General features: G+C 38.3%; 1 protein-coding gene and 1 pseudogene across 3 annotated transcripts in view; one reads left to right on the top strand and one right to left on the bottom strand.

Moving 5' to 3' along the window:
• The window catches only part of Nfatc3 (nuclear factor of activated T cells 3), a 76,196-nt gene that overhangs the window by 15,191 nt on the left and 38,280 nt on the right, over positions 1-22,725 (bottom strand). For all 3 annotated transcript variants that reach the window (XR_013104878.1, XM_034522985.2, XM_076915808.1), the window contains exons 5-9: positions 21,463-21,635; positions 19,417-19,557; positions 17,341-17,396; positions 14,225-14,351; positions 7,864-8,868 (exon numbers count right to left, since the gene is read on the bottom strand). Coding sequence is in view for 2 of the 3 variants with exons in the window: in XM_034522985.2 (XP_034378876.1) it covers positions 7,864-8,868; positions 14,225-14,351; positions 17,341-17,396; positions 19,417-19,557; positions 21,463-21,635 (1,502 nt within the window). In the remaining variant the exon portion in view is untranslated. The remainder of the gene's footprint in view (positions 1-7,863; positions 8,869-14,224; positions 14,352-17,340; positions 17,397-19,416; positions 19,558-21,462; positions 21,636-22,725) is intronic.
• Positions 13,745-13,861, top strand: LOC117723637 (U6 spliceosomal RNA; annotated as a pseudogene).

The following is a 22,725-nucleotide window of genomic DNA, read 5'->3' as shown; positions in this document are numbered from 1 at the left end:
ACGCCTTTGATCCCAGCACTTGGAAGACAGAGGCAGGCAGATTTCTGAGTGAGGCCAGCCTGGTCTACAGAGTGAGCTCCAGGACAGCCAGGGCTACACAGAGAAACCCTGTCTGAAAAACAAAACAAAACAAACAAACAAAAAGAACACTGCGTAAGATGCAAGCTTACACAGGTAGTGGAATAAATAAAGGGAAGAAATAAGGATAAAGAAACAAATAATAGAGGGGAATACATTTCAATTAGGTATAAAACACTGGGACAAGTAGAATCTAGAGACAAGGCAGTGATATGTTAACAAGTAGAATCTAGAGCTAGGGAGTTATATGTTAATACATTGAGAGATTTTGGGAAACCTCAGAAGCAGAATGGAAGCACTGTAGCTTCATCAATTCTTAGACCATGTTTAAGAGACGTGTCCTTGGTTTCCTTAAGAAAAAGGACAGTTGTACTGGCTGGTTTTGTGTCAACTTGACACAAGCTGAAGTTATCACAGAGAAAGGAGCTTCAGTTGAGGAAATGCCTCCATGAGATCCAGCTGTAAGGCATTTTCTCAATTAGTGATCAAGGATGGGAGAACCCACTGTGGGTGGAGCTATCCTTGGGCTGATATTCTTAGGTTCTATAAGAAAGCAAGCTGAGCAAGGCAGGGGAAGCAAGCCAGTAAAAGTAACATCCCTCCATGGCTTCTGCATCAGCTCCTGTTTCCTGACCTGCTTGAGTTCCAGTCCTGACTTCCTTTGGTGATGAACAGCAATGTGGAAGTGTAAGCTGAATAAACCCTTTACTCCCCAGCTTTCTTCTTGACCATGATGTTTTGTTCAGGAATACAAACCCTGACTAAGACAACAGTGTTTGGCTACTTCAGAAAGAAATGAGAGGGGTTGAGGAGTAAGAGAATGTTCCCATTTTTGCTTTGGGTTTAGCTGCTTTACATTATGGGGGAAAAAACAAACAAAAACAACAAAACAAAACAAAAACCCAATCAGCAATGCAGGCTACTAACACATAGTGGTGGAGCTGTGGGTGGACTTATGGACAGCTGTGTGGGCTACATGAGCTGGGCTTTCAGTGGCCTAAGTCTCCAGAGTCTGGAGGTGACCTCAGCACAATAATAGTAGCTGATGTGCACTGGAGGGCAGGGATGGAGCCAAAAGCAGGGAGAGGGAAAGCACAGATAGAAGAGCCATGTAGCCAAAGGGGAAAAAAAATCTTGACAGCTTTAAATGCTACCCTGTTTTGTGTCTGGTATCTATGCAAGTTAGGAGAGGAGTCGACTGATCCTATGCCTTTTCATCCAGTGACTTAGCTACATCCTCTCAAACCTGTTTATATTGTTTCTGAAGGTATTGCTCAAACAACCTGAAGTCCCAATGAGTTCAGTTCAACTATTTGGGATGGGCTGCAACTCTGACAATTAGATAACTGAAAATTAGCTGAGATTTACCTAATGCGTACTTGGATTCACTGTAATGTTAGTGTGGGTGAGGCCAATTATGTTGGCACATCCTAGAAAAGAAAAAGGCTTATGATCAGATTGGTTTCTCCTGCTAATATTGCAAAAATTATCCTTAAAAAATTTTGATACCTCAATTCCTTATACTTGTTAAAACATTCTTTTGGGGTTTTTCTGGGGGTGTGTGACTCCTAACTCATTAGGAGTTGAAGAGTAAGTTGCTGTTGAATGCTCGATATAAAGAGGTATCTTTTCTTGATATTTTGTGTGTGTATGAGTGTTTGCCTGAATGTCTTAGTTTGTGCATCCCATGAATGCAGTGCTCTGGGAACTCAAAAGAGGGCATCAGTTCCTCTCCACCTGGAGTTACAGGTGGTTGTCAGCTATCATGTGGCTATTGAACTTGGGTTCTCTGGAAGTGCTTTTATCCTCTGAGCAATCTCTCCAGCCCTCCTAGTAAGATATGTTTACCATCGCTTCCACAACACAGGGAATATTACCAAAGGCATAAAAATAAAAGAACCAGTTCCCCAAACCAAACTTTTTACCCTAGAAATAATCCATCTTAAAACCAGGTGGTGCTGGTGCTCACCTTCAATCGCAGCACTTCAGAGGCAAGGGCAGGAGGATCTTTTTGAATTTGAGGTCAGCCTGGTCCATACAATGAGTTCCAGGACAGCCAGGGATATACAGAGAAACCCTGTCTTAAACAAACAAACAGCCGGGCGGTGGTGGTGCACCCCTTTAATCCCAGCACTTGGGAGGCAGAGGCAGGCAGATTTCTGAGTTCAAGGCCAGCCTGGTCTACAGAGTGAGTTCCAGGACAGCCAGGACTACACAGAGAAACCCTGTCTCGAAAAACCAACCAACCAACCAAACAAACAAAAACCCAAATGGACTGGAGAGATGGCTCAGCAGTTAAGAACACTGACTACTCTTCCAGAGGTCCTGAGTTCAATTCCCAGCAACTATATGGTGGCTCACAACCATCTGTAATGGGATCTGATGCCCTCTTCTGGTGTGTCTGAAGATAGCTACAGTGTACTCACATACATAAGATAAATAAATAAATATTAAAAACAAACAAATGAGGGGCCGGAGAGATGGCTCAGAGTTGTTAAGAGCACTGACTACTCCTTCACAGGTCCTGAGTTTAATTCCCAGAAACTGAATGGTGACTCACAACCACCTGTAATGAAATCTGATGCTTTTATTTCTGGTGTGCATAAAAACAGGGCACTCATGTACATAAAATAAATAAATAAATCTAAACAATCACAACAAACAAATTTTTTAAAATCCATCTAAGTAACTTGAAAAGAGGATACAAATTGTAAAATAGAATAGCGTATCTTGAACTGATCCGGAAATATACCTCTTGCTGTTGCATCCAAAAAAAAAAAAAACAAAAACAAAAAACAAAAAACAAACAGAATATATCTTTAAGAAAATGACTTTTCTATATCTTACCTAGAGCAGATTTTACAAACCTATTGTTATGTTTACAGAATCCAGAGTGTGTCAAGAAATTAATTACAATACATGCAAGAGCATTTAAATTTTACACAAAGCTAGATTCAAACTACTCATAATATTTGTAGTCACAGAACACTGTAAGTATGCTTACCTCTCTGATCAATGCCTATACCAATAAGCCTAATAATTTAAATTTTATATCTTGTTATAAAAAAGGTTCCAACTGGGGCTGCAGAGATGGCTGTGTGGTTAATAGCACTTCCTATTTTTCCAGATGACTGGGGTTCAATTCCGAACACACACATGGCAGCTCAGAACTATCTGTAGCCTCAGTTGCAAGGAATGTGAGGGTACCAGGAACACATTGTGGTACACAGACACACATGTAGACAAAACAATGCACACATATAAAAATTAATTTTGTTTTGTTTTTTGAGACAAGAGTCTCAATATGTAGCTCTGGTGTCCTAGGCCTCTGTAACCCAGGCCTGCTTCAAACTCTGCCTGCCTATGCCTCTCCAGCACTGGGATTAAAAATATGTATGCCACTATATGCATTTTTTTTTTTAAAGAAAGGATACAACTAAATTGTTTTTCTGGAAATACATAAACTCTTGATATAACATCAAATATTTCTTCAGTGGATCTAGAAATTAATTTTGCTTTCTTTTTCTTCTTCTTCTTTTTTTTCTCCTTGCTTTCTTGTTTCCTTCCTTCCTTTTAGATAAGTTATCTTTATTTTATAGCCCTAGCTGTCCTGCAACTATGTAATAAGCCAGGCTGGCAGAGACCCTTTTGCCTCTTCCTCCCAAATGTTGGGATTAAAGGCATATACCAGCACACCTACCTAAAACTAATTTTTCTTAATGCATATCCCAGAGTGGTAGAATCTTAAGGTTCTGAATCCTTTGCTATATATTCCCAGTCTACACAGCATTCTTTATTAGTTCTTTCAATCTTTAAAAGTCTTCATCATAAATATGTTTGAAGGCTGATGATACATATATGTACCCAACAAGAGGTCCTAGTATTTCAGTTAAAGGAAAAGTTCAATATTATCTACCTTCTTATAACCTCTAGGACCATAAGTGGAGTAATTATATATATCATTGATGATATCATCTCCCTATTGGCTATATATGGCTTTCTTTATTATTTAAATATTATATAAACACAAAACATTTCTTCATTATTTAAATATTATTTAACTAAATCATTATTAAATATTAAACAAATTAAATGGGTATTAAATAAAATTATTAAATAAATATTAAATAATTATCTAGGGCCAGTAAGATGGCTTAGAAGGTACTGACCACCAAACTTGGGTTACTGAGTTTGATTCCTAAAACCCATAGGGTTGAAAGAGAACTGACTCCTATAAATTGTTCTCTGACCTCTATAATCATTTCCAGGGACTCTCCTGCCCATACACATACATACAAATATATAAAATGTAATAAAATATTTACGTAAATACAATAAACACCAGCAAAACCACTATCCAATAAATGAACCAAAACACTGACATATTACCTCTCTACTCATCCTCCGTGATAGTCTTCTACACCCCTGTCAAGTAGCCATGTGAATCTTGTGTTTATTACTCCTTTGTTTTTAAAAGACATTTGTTAACCCAGGCACTGTTGCAGACATCTAGAATTTCAACATTTGAAAACCAGAGGCAGGATAGTTATTAATTTAAGATAAGCCTGGGCTATAAGCAAGGTTCTGCACTTAAACAACAAAGGAAAACAAGCCCAACATGTACCCACTTCTCAACAGTTACATAGAGAGCTAAAGCAGCTGAGTGGTTTCTAGAGTGCTAACTGTCAAACCAGCAGCTGCCCTACATTCAGGGTCAGCATGCTGCTGCACAGAGCCAGCAAGTGGCAGTGGCAGTGTCACCACAGCAGCAGTTTGAACGGCATGAAGGAAGAGCTGCAGCTGGGGTTCTGTAGTCTAAGAACAAAGGAAGACAATGGGAGGAAACACTAAAGCACAGTTATAACCCAATTTAGTTAGCTCATTGACAAATTAAAGCACCGAACCACTAGTCCAGTTTTACAATAGTGCAGAGGAATTTTAATCTAGTAACATGGCTGGTCTGGCAAGGGACCACGCATCTTTAATCCCTCTGGTTGGAATACAATCTGCCCTCAGTGCACACCTTTAATCTCAAACAAAGTAGGTTAGTATGTAGAAGGAAGAAGTGATGTTTGAAGGTGACTTCTAATTGGAGGGCAGTTCTGTAAGTTCAGTTAAGTCTGGTACTCTGCAGAGCTGAGCTGGGAGTCACTGCAGTAAGTGCAGTGCAGTGGGAGTTGAGTTTGTTCTTGAGTTCAGTTCAGTTGGTGCAGAGGAGGCAACTTTACCAGGGCAGTTTTACAGAGAACGAGAAGGAGCCAGAAGGTTAGATAGATTGCTAGAGTTAGTTTGAGGCCAAGCAGAGCAATTCAGTCAGAAAGCTGGGAGAAGCCAGTCTGAACTAGCTAGTCAGACATCAGAAAGAGCTAGAAAAGGTGAGCTTATTCAGCAGTAAGCCTCAAAGATGATAATTACTTCAGATGAGGAAAAGATAAAATAATCTTAATTTAAAAGTTTAAAACATAACTGTGATTATTGTTTCTATGTTATAAAAATCATGTTTTAATATATATCAATTGGTCCAAAATCTGGAGTACAATGCAACATAACACACAGGTTTTTTTTTTTTTTTTTTTTTTTTTAAAGTATTTTTGTTTTTTTTTCAAGACAGGGTTTCTCTGTGCAGCCTTGACTATCCTGGAACTCACCCTGTAGACTAGGCTGGCCTTAAAATCATAGAAAGGCTCAAGAAAAATTCTATCTACAGAGCAGACAGATGGGCCAGGTGTAGAAGTGCACACCTTTCATTGTACCTAGTACTTGGGATACAAAGGCAGGTGAATCTCTACAAGACCAGCACTTTTTATATAGTAAAATCCTGTCAAAAAAAAAAAAAAAAACCAGAAATCCACAGAAAATCCAAACAAGAAGTCAACTGACAAAGGCTGGGAATTTGCCTCTACAGTAATACACTAGCCTAGAGTGTATCTGAGAAGAAACTCACTTGAAGACTTTACAGCTCAGTATCTGTGGTACCCAAAGTACTGTTTACTTTTCCCCCTCCAGTTATAGCTTGATGTCAATCAACTTTTATCAAGTTTTCCAATAGATGACAATAAGAAAATTCAATCACCAGTCCATCTTCTATGATGCTTCAATCTGGGAATGTTCTCTTTTAGTTTTTTGGATTGTGTTTTTTTGTTTGTTTGATACAGTTTCAAACTGTAACCCAGGCTAGCTATCCTCTATGAAGCTGAAGAAGGCCAGACTGGGCTACATACTGAGACCTTTTCTTAAAACCAATCATAGCAAACAAAAACTCACAATGCATTCTCTGGATACCTTTAGCAAAGAGCTCTTACCATCCATATTATACTGAGTGGCAGCTATAGTGGTACAAGAGCTCAATCTAGAATAAACAAATCTGAATCTAGTCTAGGCTCTACTGCAATAACTACAACTGGTGTGACACTCTACACACGTATCACCTATTCAGAAGTAGCAGAATGTTAAGGACTGGATCAGATAACCAGAAATAGACAATAGAAAGATGCTACTTTGAATTGCTCTAGTTTACATATACATTTTATGTTTACATCAAAGACCTGGGCTATCTCCCACATGTCTCTGAAAACTATCCTCTACTATACCATTTGTTCCCTTGCCAAAAAATTACACTCTCTCTGGTAAATCTGCTGAAAACATACATCTTCAAATATCACTGACTTATGGAAGCCTTATGAAATCCTTCCTATGAAATCTGTCATACATATCTTTGCTAACCTTCTAATATGGATCTTTTATACATTGGTTATAGTAATTCTGACTGCCTGTACTATATAATCAGATATTATGTGTAAATAGAGGGCCCCAGAAACTTACAGGTTACCTATTGTCTTCTTTGCCCTTTGTGCTTAGAACTTTACGTCTAAATGCTTTTTTTTTTCTTATTTTATGTATATGAATATTTTGCTTGCATGTATGTCTGTGTACCATACACAGTACCTACAAAAACAGAAGGCACTGGATCCTCTGGGACTGGAGTTACAAGTTATGAACTGTCATGTGGGTGTGTAAAGAGATTCTTTTGTGTACTGTTATGGAAACATCACCTGCCAATAAACAGCTGAGGTAGGGAACAGGAAGTGAGAGTTCCCATAGGGAGAGAGTGAGATGTATGAAACTGAAAACTGGTATCCAGCCATGTGGTAGACTTAGACTGCAATAAATGGGTTAAGTTATGAGCTAGTTGGAGAGACAACATTTCAGCCCTATGATGTGACATTTAATGACAGCTTTCTTCATTATGGAATGGATCTAGTGCATCTACAAACCTGTAACAGGAGATAAGCTAGGTCTAGGTCAGTTCCTGACTTAGATAGCTGATCTAGAATCATTTTCCTAAAACAGATTAATATAGAATTAGAGAGAAAACTAAAATTCTATATCAAGTTCTAGAATCTTTAGGATTTTCACTAGATAATGGTTACAGATAACTATATATGGTGTTACAGGTAACATATGTGGTAACATCACTTTTGTCATTCCATCATTTAGGAGGCTGAAGCAGAAAGATCACCATATAGTTGAAGTCAGCCTAAGCTGACACTGAGTTTCAGTTCTCCAAGAACTGAACCCTGGTCCCACATCAGTCTTAGGGTTCAATCTCTAATACTACATGGGTCTGGTGGTACATACTTGTAATCTTAACACTTGGGAGGAACAGAAATTTAAGGCCACTCTCCATGATACAGTAAGTTCAAGGCCAGTCTAACTCAAAATACATAAACACACATTCATAGGGGCAGGATAAGTAGGGCGAGGTGGGGAGGAGACGGGACTTACCATCATCTAAAGTGATATCCTGTAGACCAATGGTTGCAAAGTTAGGTTCCTGATCTTCAGGTTCAGGTTTAATGCTCACAGCTGTACCACCAGGTGGAAATGATGCTGGGTCACACAAACTGTGACATACTAAGGATGAAGGTACAGAAAGACCTCCTTGGCCTGTACTTTGTGCTTGAGCTGAGTGCTGTCCAGAATGCATTCTGGTAGCTGGAGATGGTGATGAGCCAGTTCCTGAGCTAGGAGATTGATAAGGCATTGACTGAAGCTGAGGGGATGATGGCCCAGAAATCGGTGAACTAGCCAGGGGATGAGAGGCTGCTGGGGAAGCTGCCTTAGCAGATTCTGGATGTGAAGGACAATATGTAATAGGCTGTAAATGAGAAGAAGGCTGACCTGTGACCTGGTCTGCCACTGGAGAAGAAAGAGATCTTTGTCCTGCATTTGAACAATGGTATCCCACTGACTGCAGATGAGGTGGGGTTTGCACAGAATGAGGTGAATGTGCTAAGAGATGTCCTGTTGCATCTGAATTTGAAGAATGAAATGGTACTGGTGACAGTGGTTGACAGCCAAGGTTTACTAAACTAGAAAGAGCTGCATCCTGCTGAAACAAAACTGGGTCAAATTCTTGACTAGAGGCAGGATTCATAGGAAGACAAGTTGGACCATTATACATATTAGTTTGTATAGACTGATAGGAAGACCCCATAGAAGATGTTGGTGTAACTTGAAAAGGCTGGTGCATGACTGAAGATGGTATTATGTGCTGTTCTTTACCAGCACCCTCATCCCTACATTGCAGCTGTGGCAAATGGGTGGAGGTTATCATAGATGCATATGCTGGCTGCATTGGACAAATCAAGCTTCTTGGTGCTGACAATGCACTGTCATGGGGATGCCCTGTATCTGAGGAAGGCCTCTGGGTCTGGGCAGAATGAGGCACAGGCAAAGATGGAACTGAAGACAAATCACTATCTTCTCTTTGTTCTTGCTTCATCAAAACTGAAAAAAAAAGGATTAAAACAAATGTTATTATGTAGCTTACAAAATAATTATAACATAACCTAATTCTACAATTCTAAGGTATATAACCAGAACACAATGGGATGAACTCAATGTCTTTAGAGAAGGAAATTCATGTAAAATTTGTTGTAAACATATATGCATACATATATACACACATACAAATATTTTTAGTTTAAAAAGTTACATTCATTCATTCATTCAGTTTGTGTGAGTGCAGACACATGCCAGGTACATGTGTGAAGATCAGAGAACAGATTGTGGGAGTTGACTTTTTCCTTTTATCATTCAGGACCTAAGGATCCAACTCAGGTAGGTCGTCAGGCTTAGCAGGAAGTGTCTTTACCTACTGAGCCAGCTCTGGTCGTTTTTTTGCTCGTTTTTTATTACGTATATATTATCATTCAAAAAAAAAAAAAAAAAAACCAAGCAAACAAACAAAAACAGACTTAAGCATAATGGCACACACCTTTAATCCCAACACTCCTGAGGCAGAGGCAAGCAGATCTCGGAGTTCAGGGTTAATCTGGTATACATGACAAGTTCTAGACCAATCAAGGCTACTTATACTTAGTGAGACCTTGTCTCAAAAGCAAAGTAAATGACATTTATGTACAAAAATGCCATAATGAAACCTACTACCTTTATGTTAACTTAAAAATTAACTATGGAGGTGCTGAAGATTTGTCTCATTAGGGAAAGTGCTTGCTGCATAATTGTGAGGGCCTGAGTTTGAATCTCCAGTACCCATGCAAAACAAACAAGTCAGGCCCTTTGCAATCTAATCCTGCTTCAGCAAATTGAGAGATGGTAGACCAGAGAATTCTAGAAGCTCATAAACCAGCTAGTCTGACGTAAGCAGTCCCCAAAACTAAAGAGATTAGTTTTAAACAAAATGGAAGGCAAGGATGACATCTGAGACCTGAGGTTGTCCACAGCAAGCATAGTGCTTATCACTCAGAAATTAATTTTCAGATGTGCACATATACATGAGAAATGTTTAAAACATAATTTAAAAAGAGATAAACGGCTGGGTAGTGGTGGCACATGCCTTTAATGCTAGGGAGGAAAAGGCAGGCAGATTTCTGTGAGTTTGAGGTCAGCCTGATCTACAGAGGGAGTGTCAGGACAGCTAATATTTCACAGAGAAACCCTGTCTCAGAGAAAAAAAAAAGAAAGAAAGAAAAAAGAGAGTGATTGCTAAATAAAAAACAACAAGAAAAATCACCAAAAATAATCCTATGGCCTATAAAGCACTGAATCTAGGATTCCCAATCTGAAACCTCTCTCTCATGTGATAAGTTAAGAAAACAGCCTGGGCTATCTAGTCCCTGTCTAATGAAAAACAAAACAACAAAACAGAAAACAGGAAAAAGTAATGTAAAAATGAAAAAGTACCAAAATCTCCAAGAAACCAATAAACAAATTAACACTTCAATGCACAAAACCAACACTTAAGGCCAGGCTTGGTGACTCTCACCTTTAATCCCAGCACTCAGAGGTCAGAGGCACATGGATCTCTGATTTCCAAGTTAGAGCCTATCTTAAAGGAAGGAAAAAAAAAAAAAAAAAAAAAAAAAAAAAGGGAAGGCTAGGAAAAGAAAAGGAGAAAGGGGGGGTAGAAAAGAAAGAAGGAAGGCAGGATGGCTCACTATTCTCATCCCTTAACTCTGATAAGTGGAGATCTTATTATGAAACTGGTTGCTTAAGTAAACTAAAAAAAAAAGACAAAGAAGCTGAAATGTGGTGGTACATGCCCGTAACCCCAAGATTTAGGAAGTAAAGAAAGGAGAATCTGGAATTTAAGGCCATCCTTTGCTACACAGCCAAGTTGGAGGCTAAGGCTTGGTGGTAGTTCTAGGCCGATCCAATGTTCTTCTCCATCCTGGGCTCTACTGATTTCCATTTTGATATGTAATGCCAATAGAATTATATCTTTATAGTATTCTCCCAATTCATGAGATGGTAACATAAAGCAGCATAGCCTCTCCTGTTTGCTTTTGCCTTTTAATTACTACCACTACTAGGAAGTAATCAACACCTCTAATTTGCTAATCTTAGTGCTTATTTTTTTTGCAATTACAGAAGCATTCTCCCTTATTTAGGAGATGAGTTGAGTTTCATGACAACAGTACTTTAATTTCGGAGTACAACATAAAGTTACACAGCTGGGCGTGGCGGTGCATGCCTTTAATCTCAGCACTCAGGAAGCAGAAGCATAGACAGGCAGATCTCCAGGAGTTTCAAGCCAGTACAATACACAATGAGACTGTCTCAAACAAACAAACAAACAAACAGCCAAAACAAAGAAACCAACTAACAACAACTACAAGCAGTATCAGCAACAACAACAAAAACCCACAACCTAAAAGTAAACACAACCAGAAGATCGAGGACCTACAAATTCATGAGTATGGGAATCAAAGTTGTTATCCTTTTCAGTCTATTCCAACCTCTAGTTTGCTTGAGCCATGGTCTCGTTACACAGGTCAGGATAAACTTCATGATATTCTTAACTGTCTTACTTTCTGAGTATGTATTATATACATGTGCCATTATGCCTGGCTTCAACCTCTATATTGTAAAATCTTATTGCTTTCTACCTTCTTTAGAAATCTGATACTTTTTTTTGTTTTGTTTTGAGAAAAGTCGTCACTATGAAGCTCTGGCTGTCCTGAAACTCATTATGCAGACCAGGTTGGCCTCAATTTAATAGAGATCTGCCTATCTCTACTAAGCAGAAATTTAAAATCCTTTATGTTTTTAAAAATATTATTTTTATTATATATACATATATATGTACACACACACACACACACACACACACACTCTGTCTTCACACACCAGAAAAAAAAATTAGATTCCATTACAAATAGTTGTGAGTCACCATGTGGGTGCTGGAAATTGAACTTAGAACCTTTGGAAGAGCAGTCAGTGGTCTTAACCACTAAACCATCTCTCTAGCCTGAAATTTGATATTCTTAACTATCACTGATACTCCCATTCCTGAATATTTAAAACACTTTCTGAGTTATTTTTTAAACTTCCGTGAGCTGCTAATACATAAATATAACTCCACAGTTATAAATTTAAAACAAGCCGGGCAGTGTTGGCCCACGCCTTTAATCCCAGTACTTGGGAGGCAGAGGCAGGCGGATTTCTGAGTTTGAGGCCAGCCTGGTCTACAGAGTGAGTTCCAGGACAGGCAGGGCTATACAGAGAAACCTTGTCTCAAAAAACCAAAAATAAATAAATAAATAAATAAATTTAAAACAAAAGCAAACCACTAGACTTCTTATTGACACAAAATGCCGTAAAACTTGCTATGTACCCCAAGCATGCTTGAAACTCATTACCTTCCTGCCTCTGCCTCCAAAGTGCGTGGATTAATTATATGGAGTCCCAGGTGGTTCTGGAGATTGAACCCAGGGCTAACACATAAAACAACAGCAGCAACAAAACTAAACAAACACATCACCACCACCAACAACAACAAAACCAGCCAACCAACTACCACCAACAAAAAAAAACACAACCAAAAAGTAAACAAGCTACATCCCAAGCCCTGAATATGATGTCACCTCCCTGTTAATACATTGTATCTTTTAGGTCTTATAAAATTCTATGATGCCATTAACCACAAGAGCTATGTATGATTAAGATTTGAAAATAAGACAGGTATGGTGGTGCATGCCTTACAGGAGGCAGAGGCAGGAGGATCTCTGTGAGTTCAATGCCAGCCTCTCTACAGAGTGAGTTCCAGGACAGCTGGGACTACACAGAGAAACCCTGTCTCAGACAAACAAACAACAAAAAAGATTTGAAAATGTAAAGTCTTTACAGACTATAAATGATATATATGACAAATGAATAACCCTTAATAATCACCAGTATTACATGGTAGCATATACCTATTATTTTACCACTGAGGAGGCTGAGATGGAGGATTACCAACAGTCTTAGGTCAGCCTGAACTACAGAGTGAATCCCAGGCCAGCTACAGAGTGAGCCCTTACCTATTTAAAAAACAAAAACAGAAAACATAACAACAACAAAATCTTTCTAAATAAACAATGAAATAAAATTCCCACTCTTAGTATATACAAGGTAAAAGTTTTTGCAAGAGGGGCTGGAGATGGTTGTGGTTAAGAGCACAGGTTGCTCTTGCAGAGAAACTAGGGTTCAATTCCCAGCACCCACATGGGGCTGAACTATCTGTAACTCCAGATCCAGGGGATCTGAAGCCCTCTTCTGGCCTCCACCAACAACAGTACACAGACATCATACAGCCAAAATACCCATACATATAAAAATTTTAATTTATATGTATTTATTTTTTTAAATACATATATTACATATGTATAAAAATACATTAAATTTATTTTTTTAAGTTTCCTCTTGAAGAGAAAGTTTCATTACATTATCATCTGCATTTGTGACAAGCACAGTGCCTACCACAGAGACTTGTATAAATATTTGTTCTTTAACTACTTAACCATTAGTATATATTACTAAATGTAATACTTAGGTCATAAAAAAAACTGGAAAATTAAATAGCTTTAATTGTTGCAAAACGAGGTCTGGATACATTTTTTGGTTAGTGGGTATCCCAAAACCAAGAACTCTTGACACTGACTTTATATCCTCCACAGCTCACAGGCTGGTACAACTGTGACCTGTCAAATAAAAATGCAACAAAAGCTAGAGAATGGTGGCGCACGCCTTTAATCCCAGCACTTGGGAGGCAGAGGCAGGTAGATCTGAGTCTCAGGACAGCCTGGTCTAGAGAGCAAGCTACAGGACAGCCAGGGCTACACAGAGAACAACAAAACAACAACAAAAAGAGTATGTTGCTGTGCTCTCTTTGGCAGCACATATACTAAAATTGGAGCAATACAGAGATTAGCATGGCCCCTGCACAAGGATGACACTCAAATTTGTGAATTAGTATTTGCCTAAATACTAATTTTTTTGTTTGTTTGTTTTTGTTTTTTTTGAGACAGGGTTTCTCTGTATAGCCCTGGCTGTCCTGGAACTCACTCTGTAGACCAGGCTGGCCTTGAACTCAGAAATCCGCCTGCCTCTGCCTCCCAAGTGCTAGGATTAAAGGCATGCACAACCGCCTGGCTAAATACTAAAATTTTAAAGAGAAAAATTTGTAAGATTGCTGTTGACACATTGCATAAAGTCATGCAAAATAAATCCATGTCTAATAACCAATAAACTCTTTTCTATACACTAAAAAAAAAAAAAAGTATGTTTGCATTACATTAAACGTTTTAATGCAAGATTCTTATTATAAAAGAAAACGCTAAACCATCCCAACTTCTTATACCTGGTGTGTAAGTAAAACGTTGAGACTGGCTTTTTTTCCTCTTGCCATTGCAAAGATAAAAGTGCACCTGCACGGCAGACGTAACTGCTGGGTTGTGATAGGGAGGAACTTCAAGGACAACGTGAGCCTAAGGAACAAGGAAAGGAAGACTGTGTTTACTCAGAACTAAAAATGAAATGCACCTGCCAAATTCAGAGCAATTCATGAAACTTAACTCTTAATGTAAGGGTTTCCCCATCACAGAAAATTATGCACATAAATTAGTCAAATAAGTCATTTGGAGATTTACACAAATATCTTGACAAAGACAAAATATTTATTAATCATTAAAGAAACTGATCTTTACCCCCATTATGCTTCTAGTTAGAGCAAAAATATGAAATTTTAGGCATGGTGATGCATATCTGTAACCACAGTACTCAGGAGGTAGAAGCAGACAGTTACATCGTATACCTTTTAAAATAAATAACGTCTTATTATATACTATGTACTGAAATACATGGCTCTACTCAACACTCAGGTTAAAAAATATATAGATATAGCCGGGCAGTGGTGGCGCACACCTTTAATCCCAGCACTTGGGAGGCAGAGGCAGGCTGATTTCTGAGTTCGAGGCCAGCCTGGTCTACAGAGTGAGTTCCAGAATAGCCAGGGCTACACAGAGAAACTCTGTCTCAAAAACAAACAAACAAACAAACAAACAAATAAATAAATAAAAGATTTATTTATGAACAAGTATACTGTTACTGTCTTCAGACACACCAGAAGAGGGCATCAGAACTCATTACAGATGGTTGTGAGCCACCATGTGGTTGCTGGGAATTGAACTCAAGACCTCTGGAAGAGCAGCCAGTGCTCTTAACCACTGAGCCATCTCTCCAGGCCCCTACTATATATATATATATATATATATATATATATATATATATATATATATATATATGTTAACAGGAGGCCCACTTGAATAATTGATCATGATTAACATTTCTCAAGTTGTATTATAGTTTTCTTTTTTAAAAATTTAAACAAGCATTTGCCTACAAGTATGTTTGTGCATCACATGTGTGCAGTACCCAAGGTGGTCAGAAGATGTTGTATCCTCTGGAACTGGGGTTAAGAGGTTGGTCACCTCATGAGTACTGGGAGCCAAACTCAAGTTCTCTGGAAGAGCAACGAATGCTCTTAACTGCTAACCCATCTCTCCAGCCCCTAGTTTAGATTTCTTAGCATGAGTTTTATATTCAAAAGATCTAAGTTAGAAGTATATAAACCTATATGCACAAAGTGAAAATCTTTATCCAAAATCAAATCTAATCATCAACCTGACTGTTCCAAGTCTTTAGGAAGCATTGTGGAAAGTGCTATTTCCTAGTCTAGAAAACACTGTCTATTCCAGTCAAGATGCAAGACTACAAGTTGTTCTAGTAAGGATTCTGGAAAGCTTAACAGTTTAATGAGTAGCTCTGGTGTTAGGACAAATCACTAGGGGCTTGTCCCACTACAAGCAAAACTGGTATTTATTAAGGAAAGAAAGGGCCATGCCTACTCAAAAAGAAGTATGGTTACTGTCCTAGTTAGGATTAATATTGGTGTGCTAAAACACCATGACAAAAAAACAAACAAACAAAACCCCCACCATGACAAAAGCAACTCAGGGAAGAAGTGATTTATTTAGATTACACTTCTCTATTACTATCATCATGGAAGGAAGTCAGGACAGAAACTCCAAAGGGGCAGGAACCTGGAAGCAGGGGCCAGTGCAGAGGTCATAGACAGGTGCTACTTACTGGCTTGCTCAGTCTGCTTTCTTATAGAGCCCAGGAGCATCTGCCCAGGGGTTGCCCCATCCGTAATGAGCAGGACTCTCCCACATCAATCACTAAGAAAATGCCCTACAGGTGTGCCTTATAGGTCTTATAGAAGCTTTCTCTATATTCTCAATTGAGGCTATAAATTTTAATATATATAATATTCTCATTTTCTTAATTGAAGCTCCCTCTTGTAGCAAGCTCTTGTATCAAGTTGACTTAAAACTAGACAGCATAGTTTTGAGGGGCTAGGAGGAACATATTAGCTTTGGACTTGTTATTTAGCTTCAGATGGCCTCAGACTTACCCTCCCTACCTTCTGCCCCTTAAGCTAGCATATACTATACACATTCTTTGTTTTTTTGAGACAAAGTCTCACTATGTAGCCTTGGCTGGCCTAGACTTCCCCATGAAGACCAAGCTGGCCTCTAAATCATAGATTCTGCTGCTTCTATTGGGACTAAAGATGAGCACCATGCTCAGTTTAGTGACACTTTTATTATGAAAGTTCTTCCATTTCTAATCTTTTATTTCCATTTTTTTTCACACAGAAGAGAAGATATAAATTGGATTTTTTTTTCTTTCTTCAAGACAAGGTTTTCTTTGTGTAGCCCTCACTGTTCTAGAACTGTGTACACCAGGCTAGCCTTAAAATCAGAGATTAGTCTGCCTCTGCCTCTAGGGTGCTGGGATTAAAGGCATGCCCCACCACAGCATGGCTTGTTTATTTTTCTTAAACTTTAATTTGAATATCAGAAAAGTATCACTCTTCCAAACTAATAAAAATTCTGATTTATTTTTCTTTTTCCTCATCTATTCCCATACTATAAAGTTGCATTATTCAATTTTCTCCTAATTTTCTTAAATACTTTTTTCTTTTTTGTGGGGAGATAGGGTGTCACTATCAACATTAGACTGGCCTTCAACTCACAGGCAAGTACCTACCTCTATCTCCCACGTTTTGAGATTAAAGGCATACGTCACCATGCTTGTCATTAAGTACTACTTTTTAAATAAAATACTTCTTTAAGAATTATATACTTTTAAAATTTTATGTGGATAAATGTTTGCCTGCATATATGTATTATGTACCATTTGTGTATGCCTGGTTTCTGAAAAGATCAAGAATGAAGGGAGATTGGATGTCCTGGAACTGCAGTTATAGATGGTTGTTAACCATCATGTGAGCACTAGGAACTGAACCCAGGTCCTTTGCAAGAGGAACAAATGCTCTTAAACCACTGAGCCATTTCTTCAGCCCCCTTTAAATACTCCTTACTAATTAAATAATTAAGGTAAATTTCTTACCCCTTGACACTTTTCTCTGATTATTTTTCCTTCAGCCTCCCAATGAGGTCTTCCATCTATTGAAAGAAAAAATTTACAGTCAAAAGCAATTTAAGTTAGAAAGTCAGAAATTATTGGCACTGGGCAGTGGTGGCGCACGCCTTTAATCCCAGCACTTGGGAGGCAGAGGCAGGCGGATTTCTGAGTTCGAGGCCAGCCTGGTCTACAGAGTGAGTTCCAGGACAGCCAGGGCTACACAGAAAAACCCTGTCTCGAAAAACCAAAAAACCAAAAAACCAAAAAAAAAAAATATATATATATATATATTTTAATATATATATATTGGCAAGGAGAATGGTTTTTTCTCACAGAGTTCCAACTAACAAAAAAAGAAAATGTAGTATGAAAAAATAAGGAAAGAATAACATTAGGCTGCCCAGATTGACAGCTAGCTAGTGAGAAATTTTTCTCTCTCCTCTCCCCCAAAGTTTCTCTCTCCTCTCCCCCATTGATCCCTGGCCTCCAAAAGAGAAAAATAATCTTAAATAAAACTAAACAAAAGCAAGGGGCCCACTGTGGTGGCAGATGGCCAATATCCATTTAAAACATACCTTGCTAATTTCATCCCTATGCAATTTAGTTAGGATATTTGCAGCTAATTCCAGACCTCCCCCGGCCCCCGCAACCCCCCACCCCTGAGACAGGGTTTTTCCTGTTTTTCCTGGCTGTCCTGGAACTCACTCTGTAGACCAGGCTGGCCTCAAACTCAGAAATCCGCCTCAATCCCCTCCAAGTGCTGGGATTAAAGACATGCGCCACCACCTTCCGGCTAATTCCAGACCATTTTAACTGTCTCTTGTCACTTCTTGCATAACTGCAAAGCCCAAAATCTATTTCCTACTTCTATGAATTGCTTACTCTAGGTATTCTGTTATGGTTTCTTTTAATGTCTCCAATATTTATCCATGTTACAACATAGATTAGTAGTACTTCCCTTTTTTTATGATTAAATATTCCACTTAATGTATGATGATTAGTTTTAATTGTCAACCTGACACAACCTAGAATGACCTATGAAGAGTCTACATAAGGGACTGTCTAGATCAAGCTGGCCTGTGGGCATGCCCAGTGAGGGATTGTCTGGAACTGTGGGTGTGACTAGCTGCTTGAATTCCTGCGTTTACTTCCCACAAGAGTTGTAACCTGGATTATAAACCACCTCTTTTTGTTACCTAAATGGGAATTTTATCAAAGCAAGAGAGATGAAACTAGGGCAGTGTGGACACGGTATATTGTTTTTATCTGCTCATCAGTCAGTGAAGGTTTTGTTCTATTTTGGAGCTGTTATGAACAATGCTGCCATAGACATCTGTATTTCAGCCTTTCTGTGGACATGTGTTCCCAAGTTTCCTGAGTAAATATCAAGCAGTAAAAATGCTGGATGAATGATTTTTAATACGTCATTAAAGAAAACTTATCAGTTCCATGTAAATTTGTTGGGAGCCGACTTTAGTAGAAAGCGGCTAGATCAACTTTGCAGCCATCTGGAACCATATACCCTGACGAAAGATTTGGTTTTCAATAGCCTACAACAGCTGAAGCACACTCTGATATCCCACATATTTTGTGTTGCTGTTTACTGCCCCCAGCTGCAAGGCGCACGTGCTATCCACGCCTGCAAGGCGCACGGTGCACATGCTATCCACGCTATAGACGCCTGTAAGGCTTACGTCATATCAACACCTGCAAGGCGCGTGGCAAAAGCGTATAAATACCTCAGAATTCCCTTCAAGAGGAGAGACTTGAGAAAATAGAAGAGAGACTTGATCACAGCCTGTCTGGTCTCCATTCTTCGCGTCTCTTGCCCCAAGAGCCCCACATCTCTCTAGCCCCAAAGCGTTGAGACAAAGCGTTAAGGCAGAGTAAAAGCCGCAACATAAATTTAGTAACTGTAAGTTTTCAATAAAACCCAGTGTTTAGATGATGCCTATAACTTTATGAAGACTATTTGGTGATTAATATAACTGAAATATCTACTTAATTTATTTCTTTCTTTTATCACATAGACTGAGTTAATTTGTATTTTATATTATTTACCTTGTCCTTTTTCAAGAAAAATGATTTTGGATTCTGGAAGAAAATTAGATCCAGTCACAATCATTTCGTGGCCTCCATTGACAGAGCAACTGTTGATGCTGTACTTCTCAATATGAGGGAGCTCTTGAGCAGATCGCTGAGCTGTTTTTAAGAGTTAAGAAAAACAAAATATTATTTTAAAATATTTTACACATTCAAGATACACTCAAACTATAAAATAAACATTGGAATTGATTTATTTAAGCTTTTTAAGAAAAAAAAAATCAAGACACTGGTAATAATTCTTATTAAATGAGCTAAAATGTTTACAAACAAGAGAGTTATACTGAATTGATAGGAAACTATTTTACAGTACAACTGTAAAAAGCCTGATAAAGATGTTTTCAATGCACTGACTCCCATACATTTACTTAGTGTGTCTTTCATTTTAACTCTTGAGTATGTACCATCCATAGAACTGCTGAATTTACACATCTAATTACAAAAATCAAGTCCAAAACACGTGATTAAACTATGAGCAATTAAGACAAGTATCTAAGTAACTCGTACTGGACAAGCAACTCTTTCTCAAATTATCACATTAGACTTCTATGAAGGATAATTTTTAAAATAAGTAACTAAAACATAATGGAACACATATTTTACTATTTAAGTTCTAAAAGTAACAATGACTTTCAGCAATAACTACATTTTTCTACTTCCACAGGATTTCAGGAACATAATCTGGATTCTCTTTTTTCTTTTCTTTTCCTCCCTCCCTCCCTCCCTTCCTATTTTAAGACAGGGTTTCTCTGTATAGCCCTGGCTGTCTTAGAACTGACTCTGTAGACCAGGCCTGAAACTTAAGAGACCCTCCTGTCTCTGCTTCCCAAATCCTGGAACTAAAGGTGTACACTACCACATCTCGCTATAATCTGATTTCTAATGTACAGTGTTAGTTTTTATTCCACCCTTTTCTGCTACTTTCTGTTCTTAACTGCTAATAATATAGTCCCCCACCCCCTTTTTTGAGTCAGAGTCCAATCTGGTCTTGAACTTCATTTGTAGTCAAGGATAACCTTGAACTCCTGATCCTCTTGCCTTCACCTCCCAAGAGCTGACATTACAGATATATGTCCCTAAACCCACAATAAACTCTGTACCATATACCCATACTACTTTTTAAAATATCCAAATTTGTTCTATAATAAATTATATCACCAAGATTTTCTTAGGCATTCTTACATTCACTTGGGAGATGATAAAATATAACGTTGATTCAGCAACTAGCAAACAGACACAAAGGAAGATTTTATAATCACATGTGATCTCAAATAAAGAACACATGTAGTTTGGGTGTGGATGTAGTTCAGTTGGTAAGATGCTGCCTAGCATGCCCAGGACCCTGCATTTGATCCACATAAACCTGGCATGGTGATGCATTCCTCTAAGTCCTGTACCAGTGAGACGTAGTCAGAAGTACCTAAATTCAAGGTCAGCTTTATCTACCTAGAGACAGTTCCAGGCCAGCCAGTATTATACTGTGAGAACTTGTCTTTAACCAACCAACCAACCCACCTCACCAATTCTTATTCAGCTAAGGAGTAAGCCTACAAAACCAGAATTCTATTAAGGTTAACACTTACTCCTTAATCAAGTGACAACTAAAAGTATCAAGATCATAGTTTAACACAGAATCCTCATATACTTTCATTTATAGGTAGAGAAAGTGGTACAAACCTATACTCAATCCCAACAAGCTTGAGGCAGGAACTAGAAGAAATTTAAGTTGGAGACAAGAACAGAGAGGGAGACAGAGGAGAAGAGGAAAGAAGAGTTTCTCTACAGTCAGTCACATAGCTGCTTAGACTCAAACTACAGTGAGAAGACATTTCTAACCTAAAATTAGCATTCTTTTCACTTTGTTAACTAATTTTCATGTCAGCAAAACAAACCAGCAATTCAAACTCAATAGCTCAGTCTGTATTTTTAATATATATCCCATTTTAATAAAAATAAACACAAAATTTACATCAAAACTTTAAAACCTATCACAAGCTCACTTACAGCACTCAACAGGAATAGATGCTATCTGTAGAGAAAGGACTTTTCCACTGGGCTGTGGGATGTGCACACGAAATACAAGTCGGACTCTAGTATTCTTTCTGCCAATATCAGTTTCTCCTTTTCGAAGTTCTATATCTGAATTGCGGAGCTTCAAAATACCTGCACAATCAATACTTGAAAAAAAAAACATTTTAAAATTTATCATTCAGAAGCTGGTTCTGAACAGCTCAATGGTATAGATATACACTGTCAATTTGCCAGGTCATGTACACCTATAACCCCAACAATTGAAAGGTAGAGAGGCAGGAGGATCAGGAGTTCTAGGTCAGCCTCAGCTATATAGTGAGTTCAAAGTCAAAATGGGTTATAAGAGACTATCGCAAAATAACAAAAAATTTCCAAAAAAAACCTCTGTACCCCAAATTAGGTGAAAAATAGGGGGTGGATGTGGTAGCACATTCTAATAATCCCAATACTTGGAAGATACTTGAGGATTGCCTTAATTAAAGCCAGCCTGAACCTATAAACAAAAATGAGGAGCTGTATAGATGGCTCAGTGCTTAAGGGGTATACTGTTCATGTAGAACATCCCAGTTTCATTCCTAACAACCCCACCAGGCAGTTCACAATTGCTTATAACAAGAGGTCCTGGATATTTGACAGTCTTCTGATCTTCTTGGGCACCGTATGTACATGGTGTACATACATACACTCAGCATGCACATATACACATATAAAAAAAAGACAGATGGTTGGACAGATGGTTCAGCAATTATGAGCATTTGTTTTTACAGAAGACTCAAGTTTGATTCTCAGCTTCCACAAGGTAGCTCACAGCTGTCCATAACAAATATGATACAGAAATATAACTAAGCAAAACACTCATACACATAAAATAGATAAATCTTTAAAAGGATTTTTTTAAATAAATAAATTAAAATAAAGTAATTGGGCTGGAGAAATGGTTCAGCAGTTAAGGGTACTACTTAATTGACTACTCTTCCAAAGGACCGAGGTTCAATTCCCAACCACCACATGGCAGCTAACAACCATCTGCAACTCTAGCTACAGGGGATCAGAGCCCTTCTTTTATCCTCCTTAGGCACCAGCCATGCACATGATGCATGTAGACAGACAGACAGACAGACAGACAGACAGAGACAGAGAGACAAAATAACCATCCATACACATAATAAAAATAAATAAATCTCAAAAAATGTTTTAAAATTTAAAAAGTGATTTAAAAACAAGAATAAAAACATG

Source organism: Arvicanthis niloticus, chromosome 18, assembly GCF_011762505.2.
Source record: "Arvicanthis niloticus isolate mArvNil1 chromosome 18, mArvNil1.pat.X, whole genome shotgun sequence".
Taxonomy (NCBI): Eukaryota; Metazoa; Chordata; class Mammalia; order Rodentia; family Muridae; genus Arvicanthis; species Arvicanthis niloticus.
The sequence above is the reverse complement of the archived record's forward strand: the minus strand, read 5'-3'. Positions and strand labels throughout refer to the sequence as shown.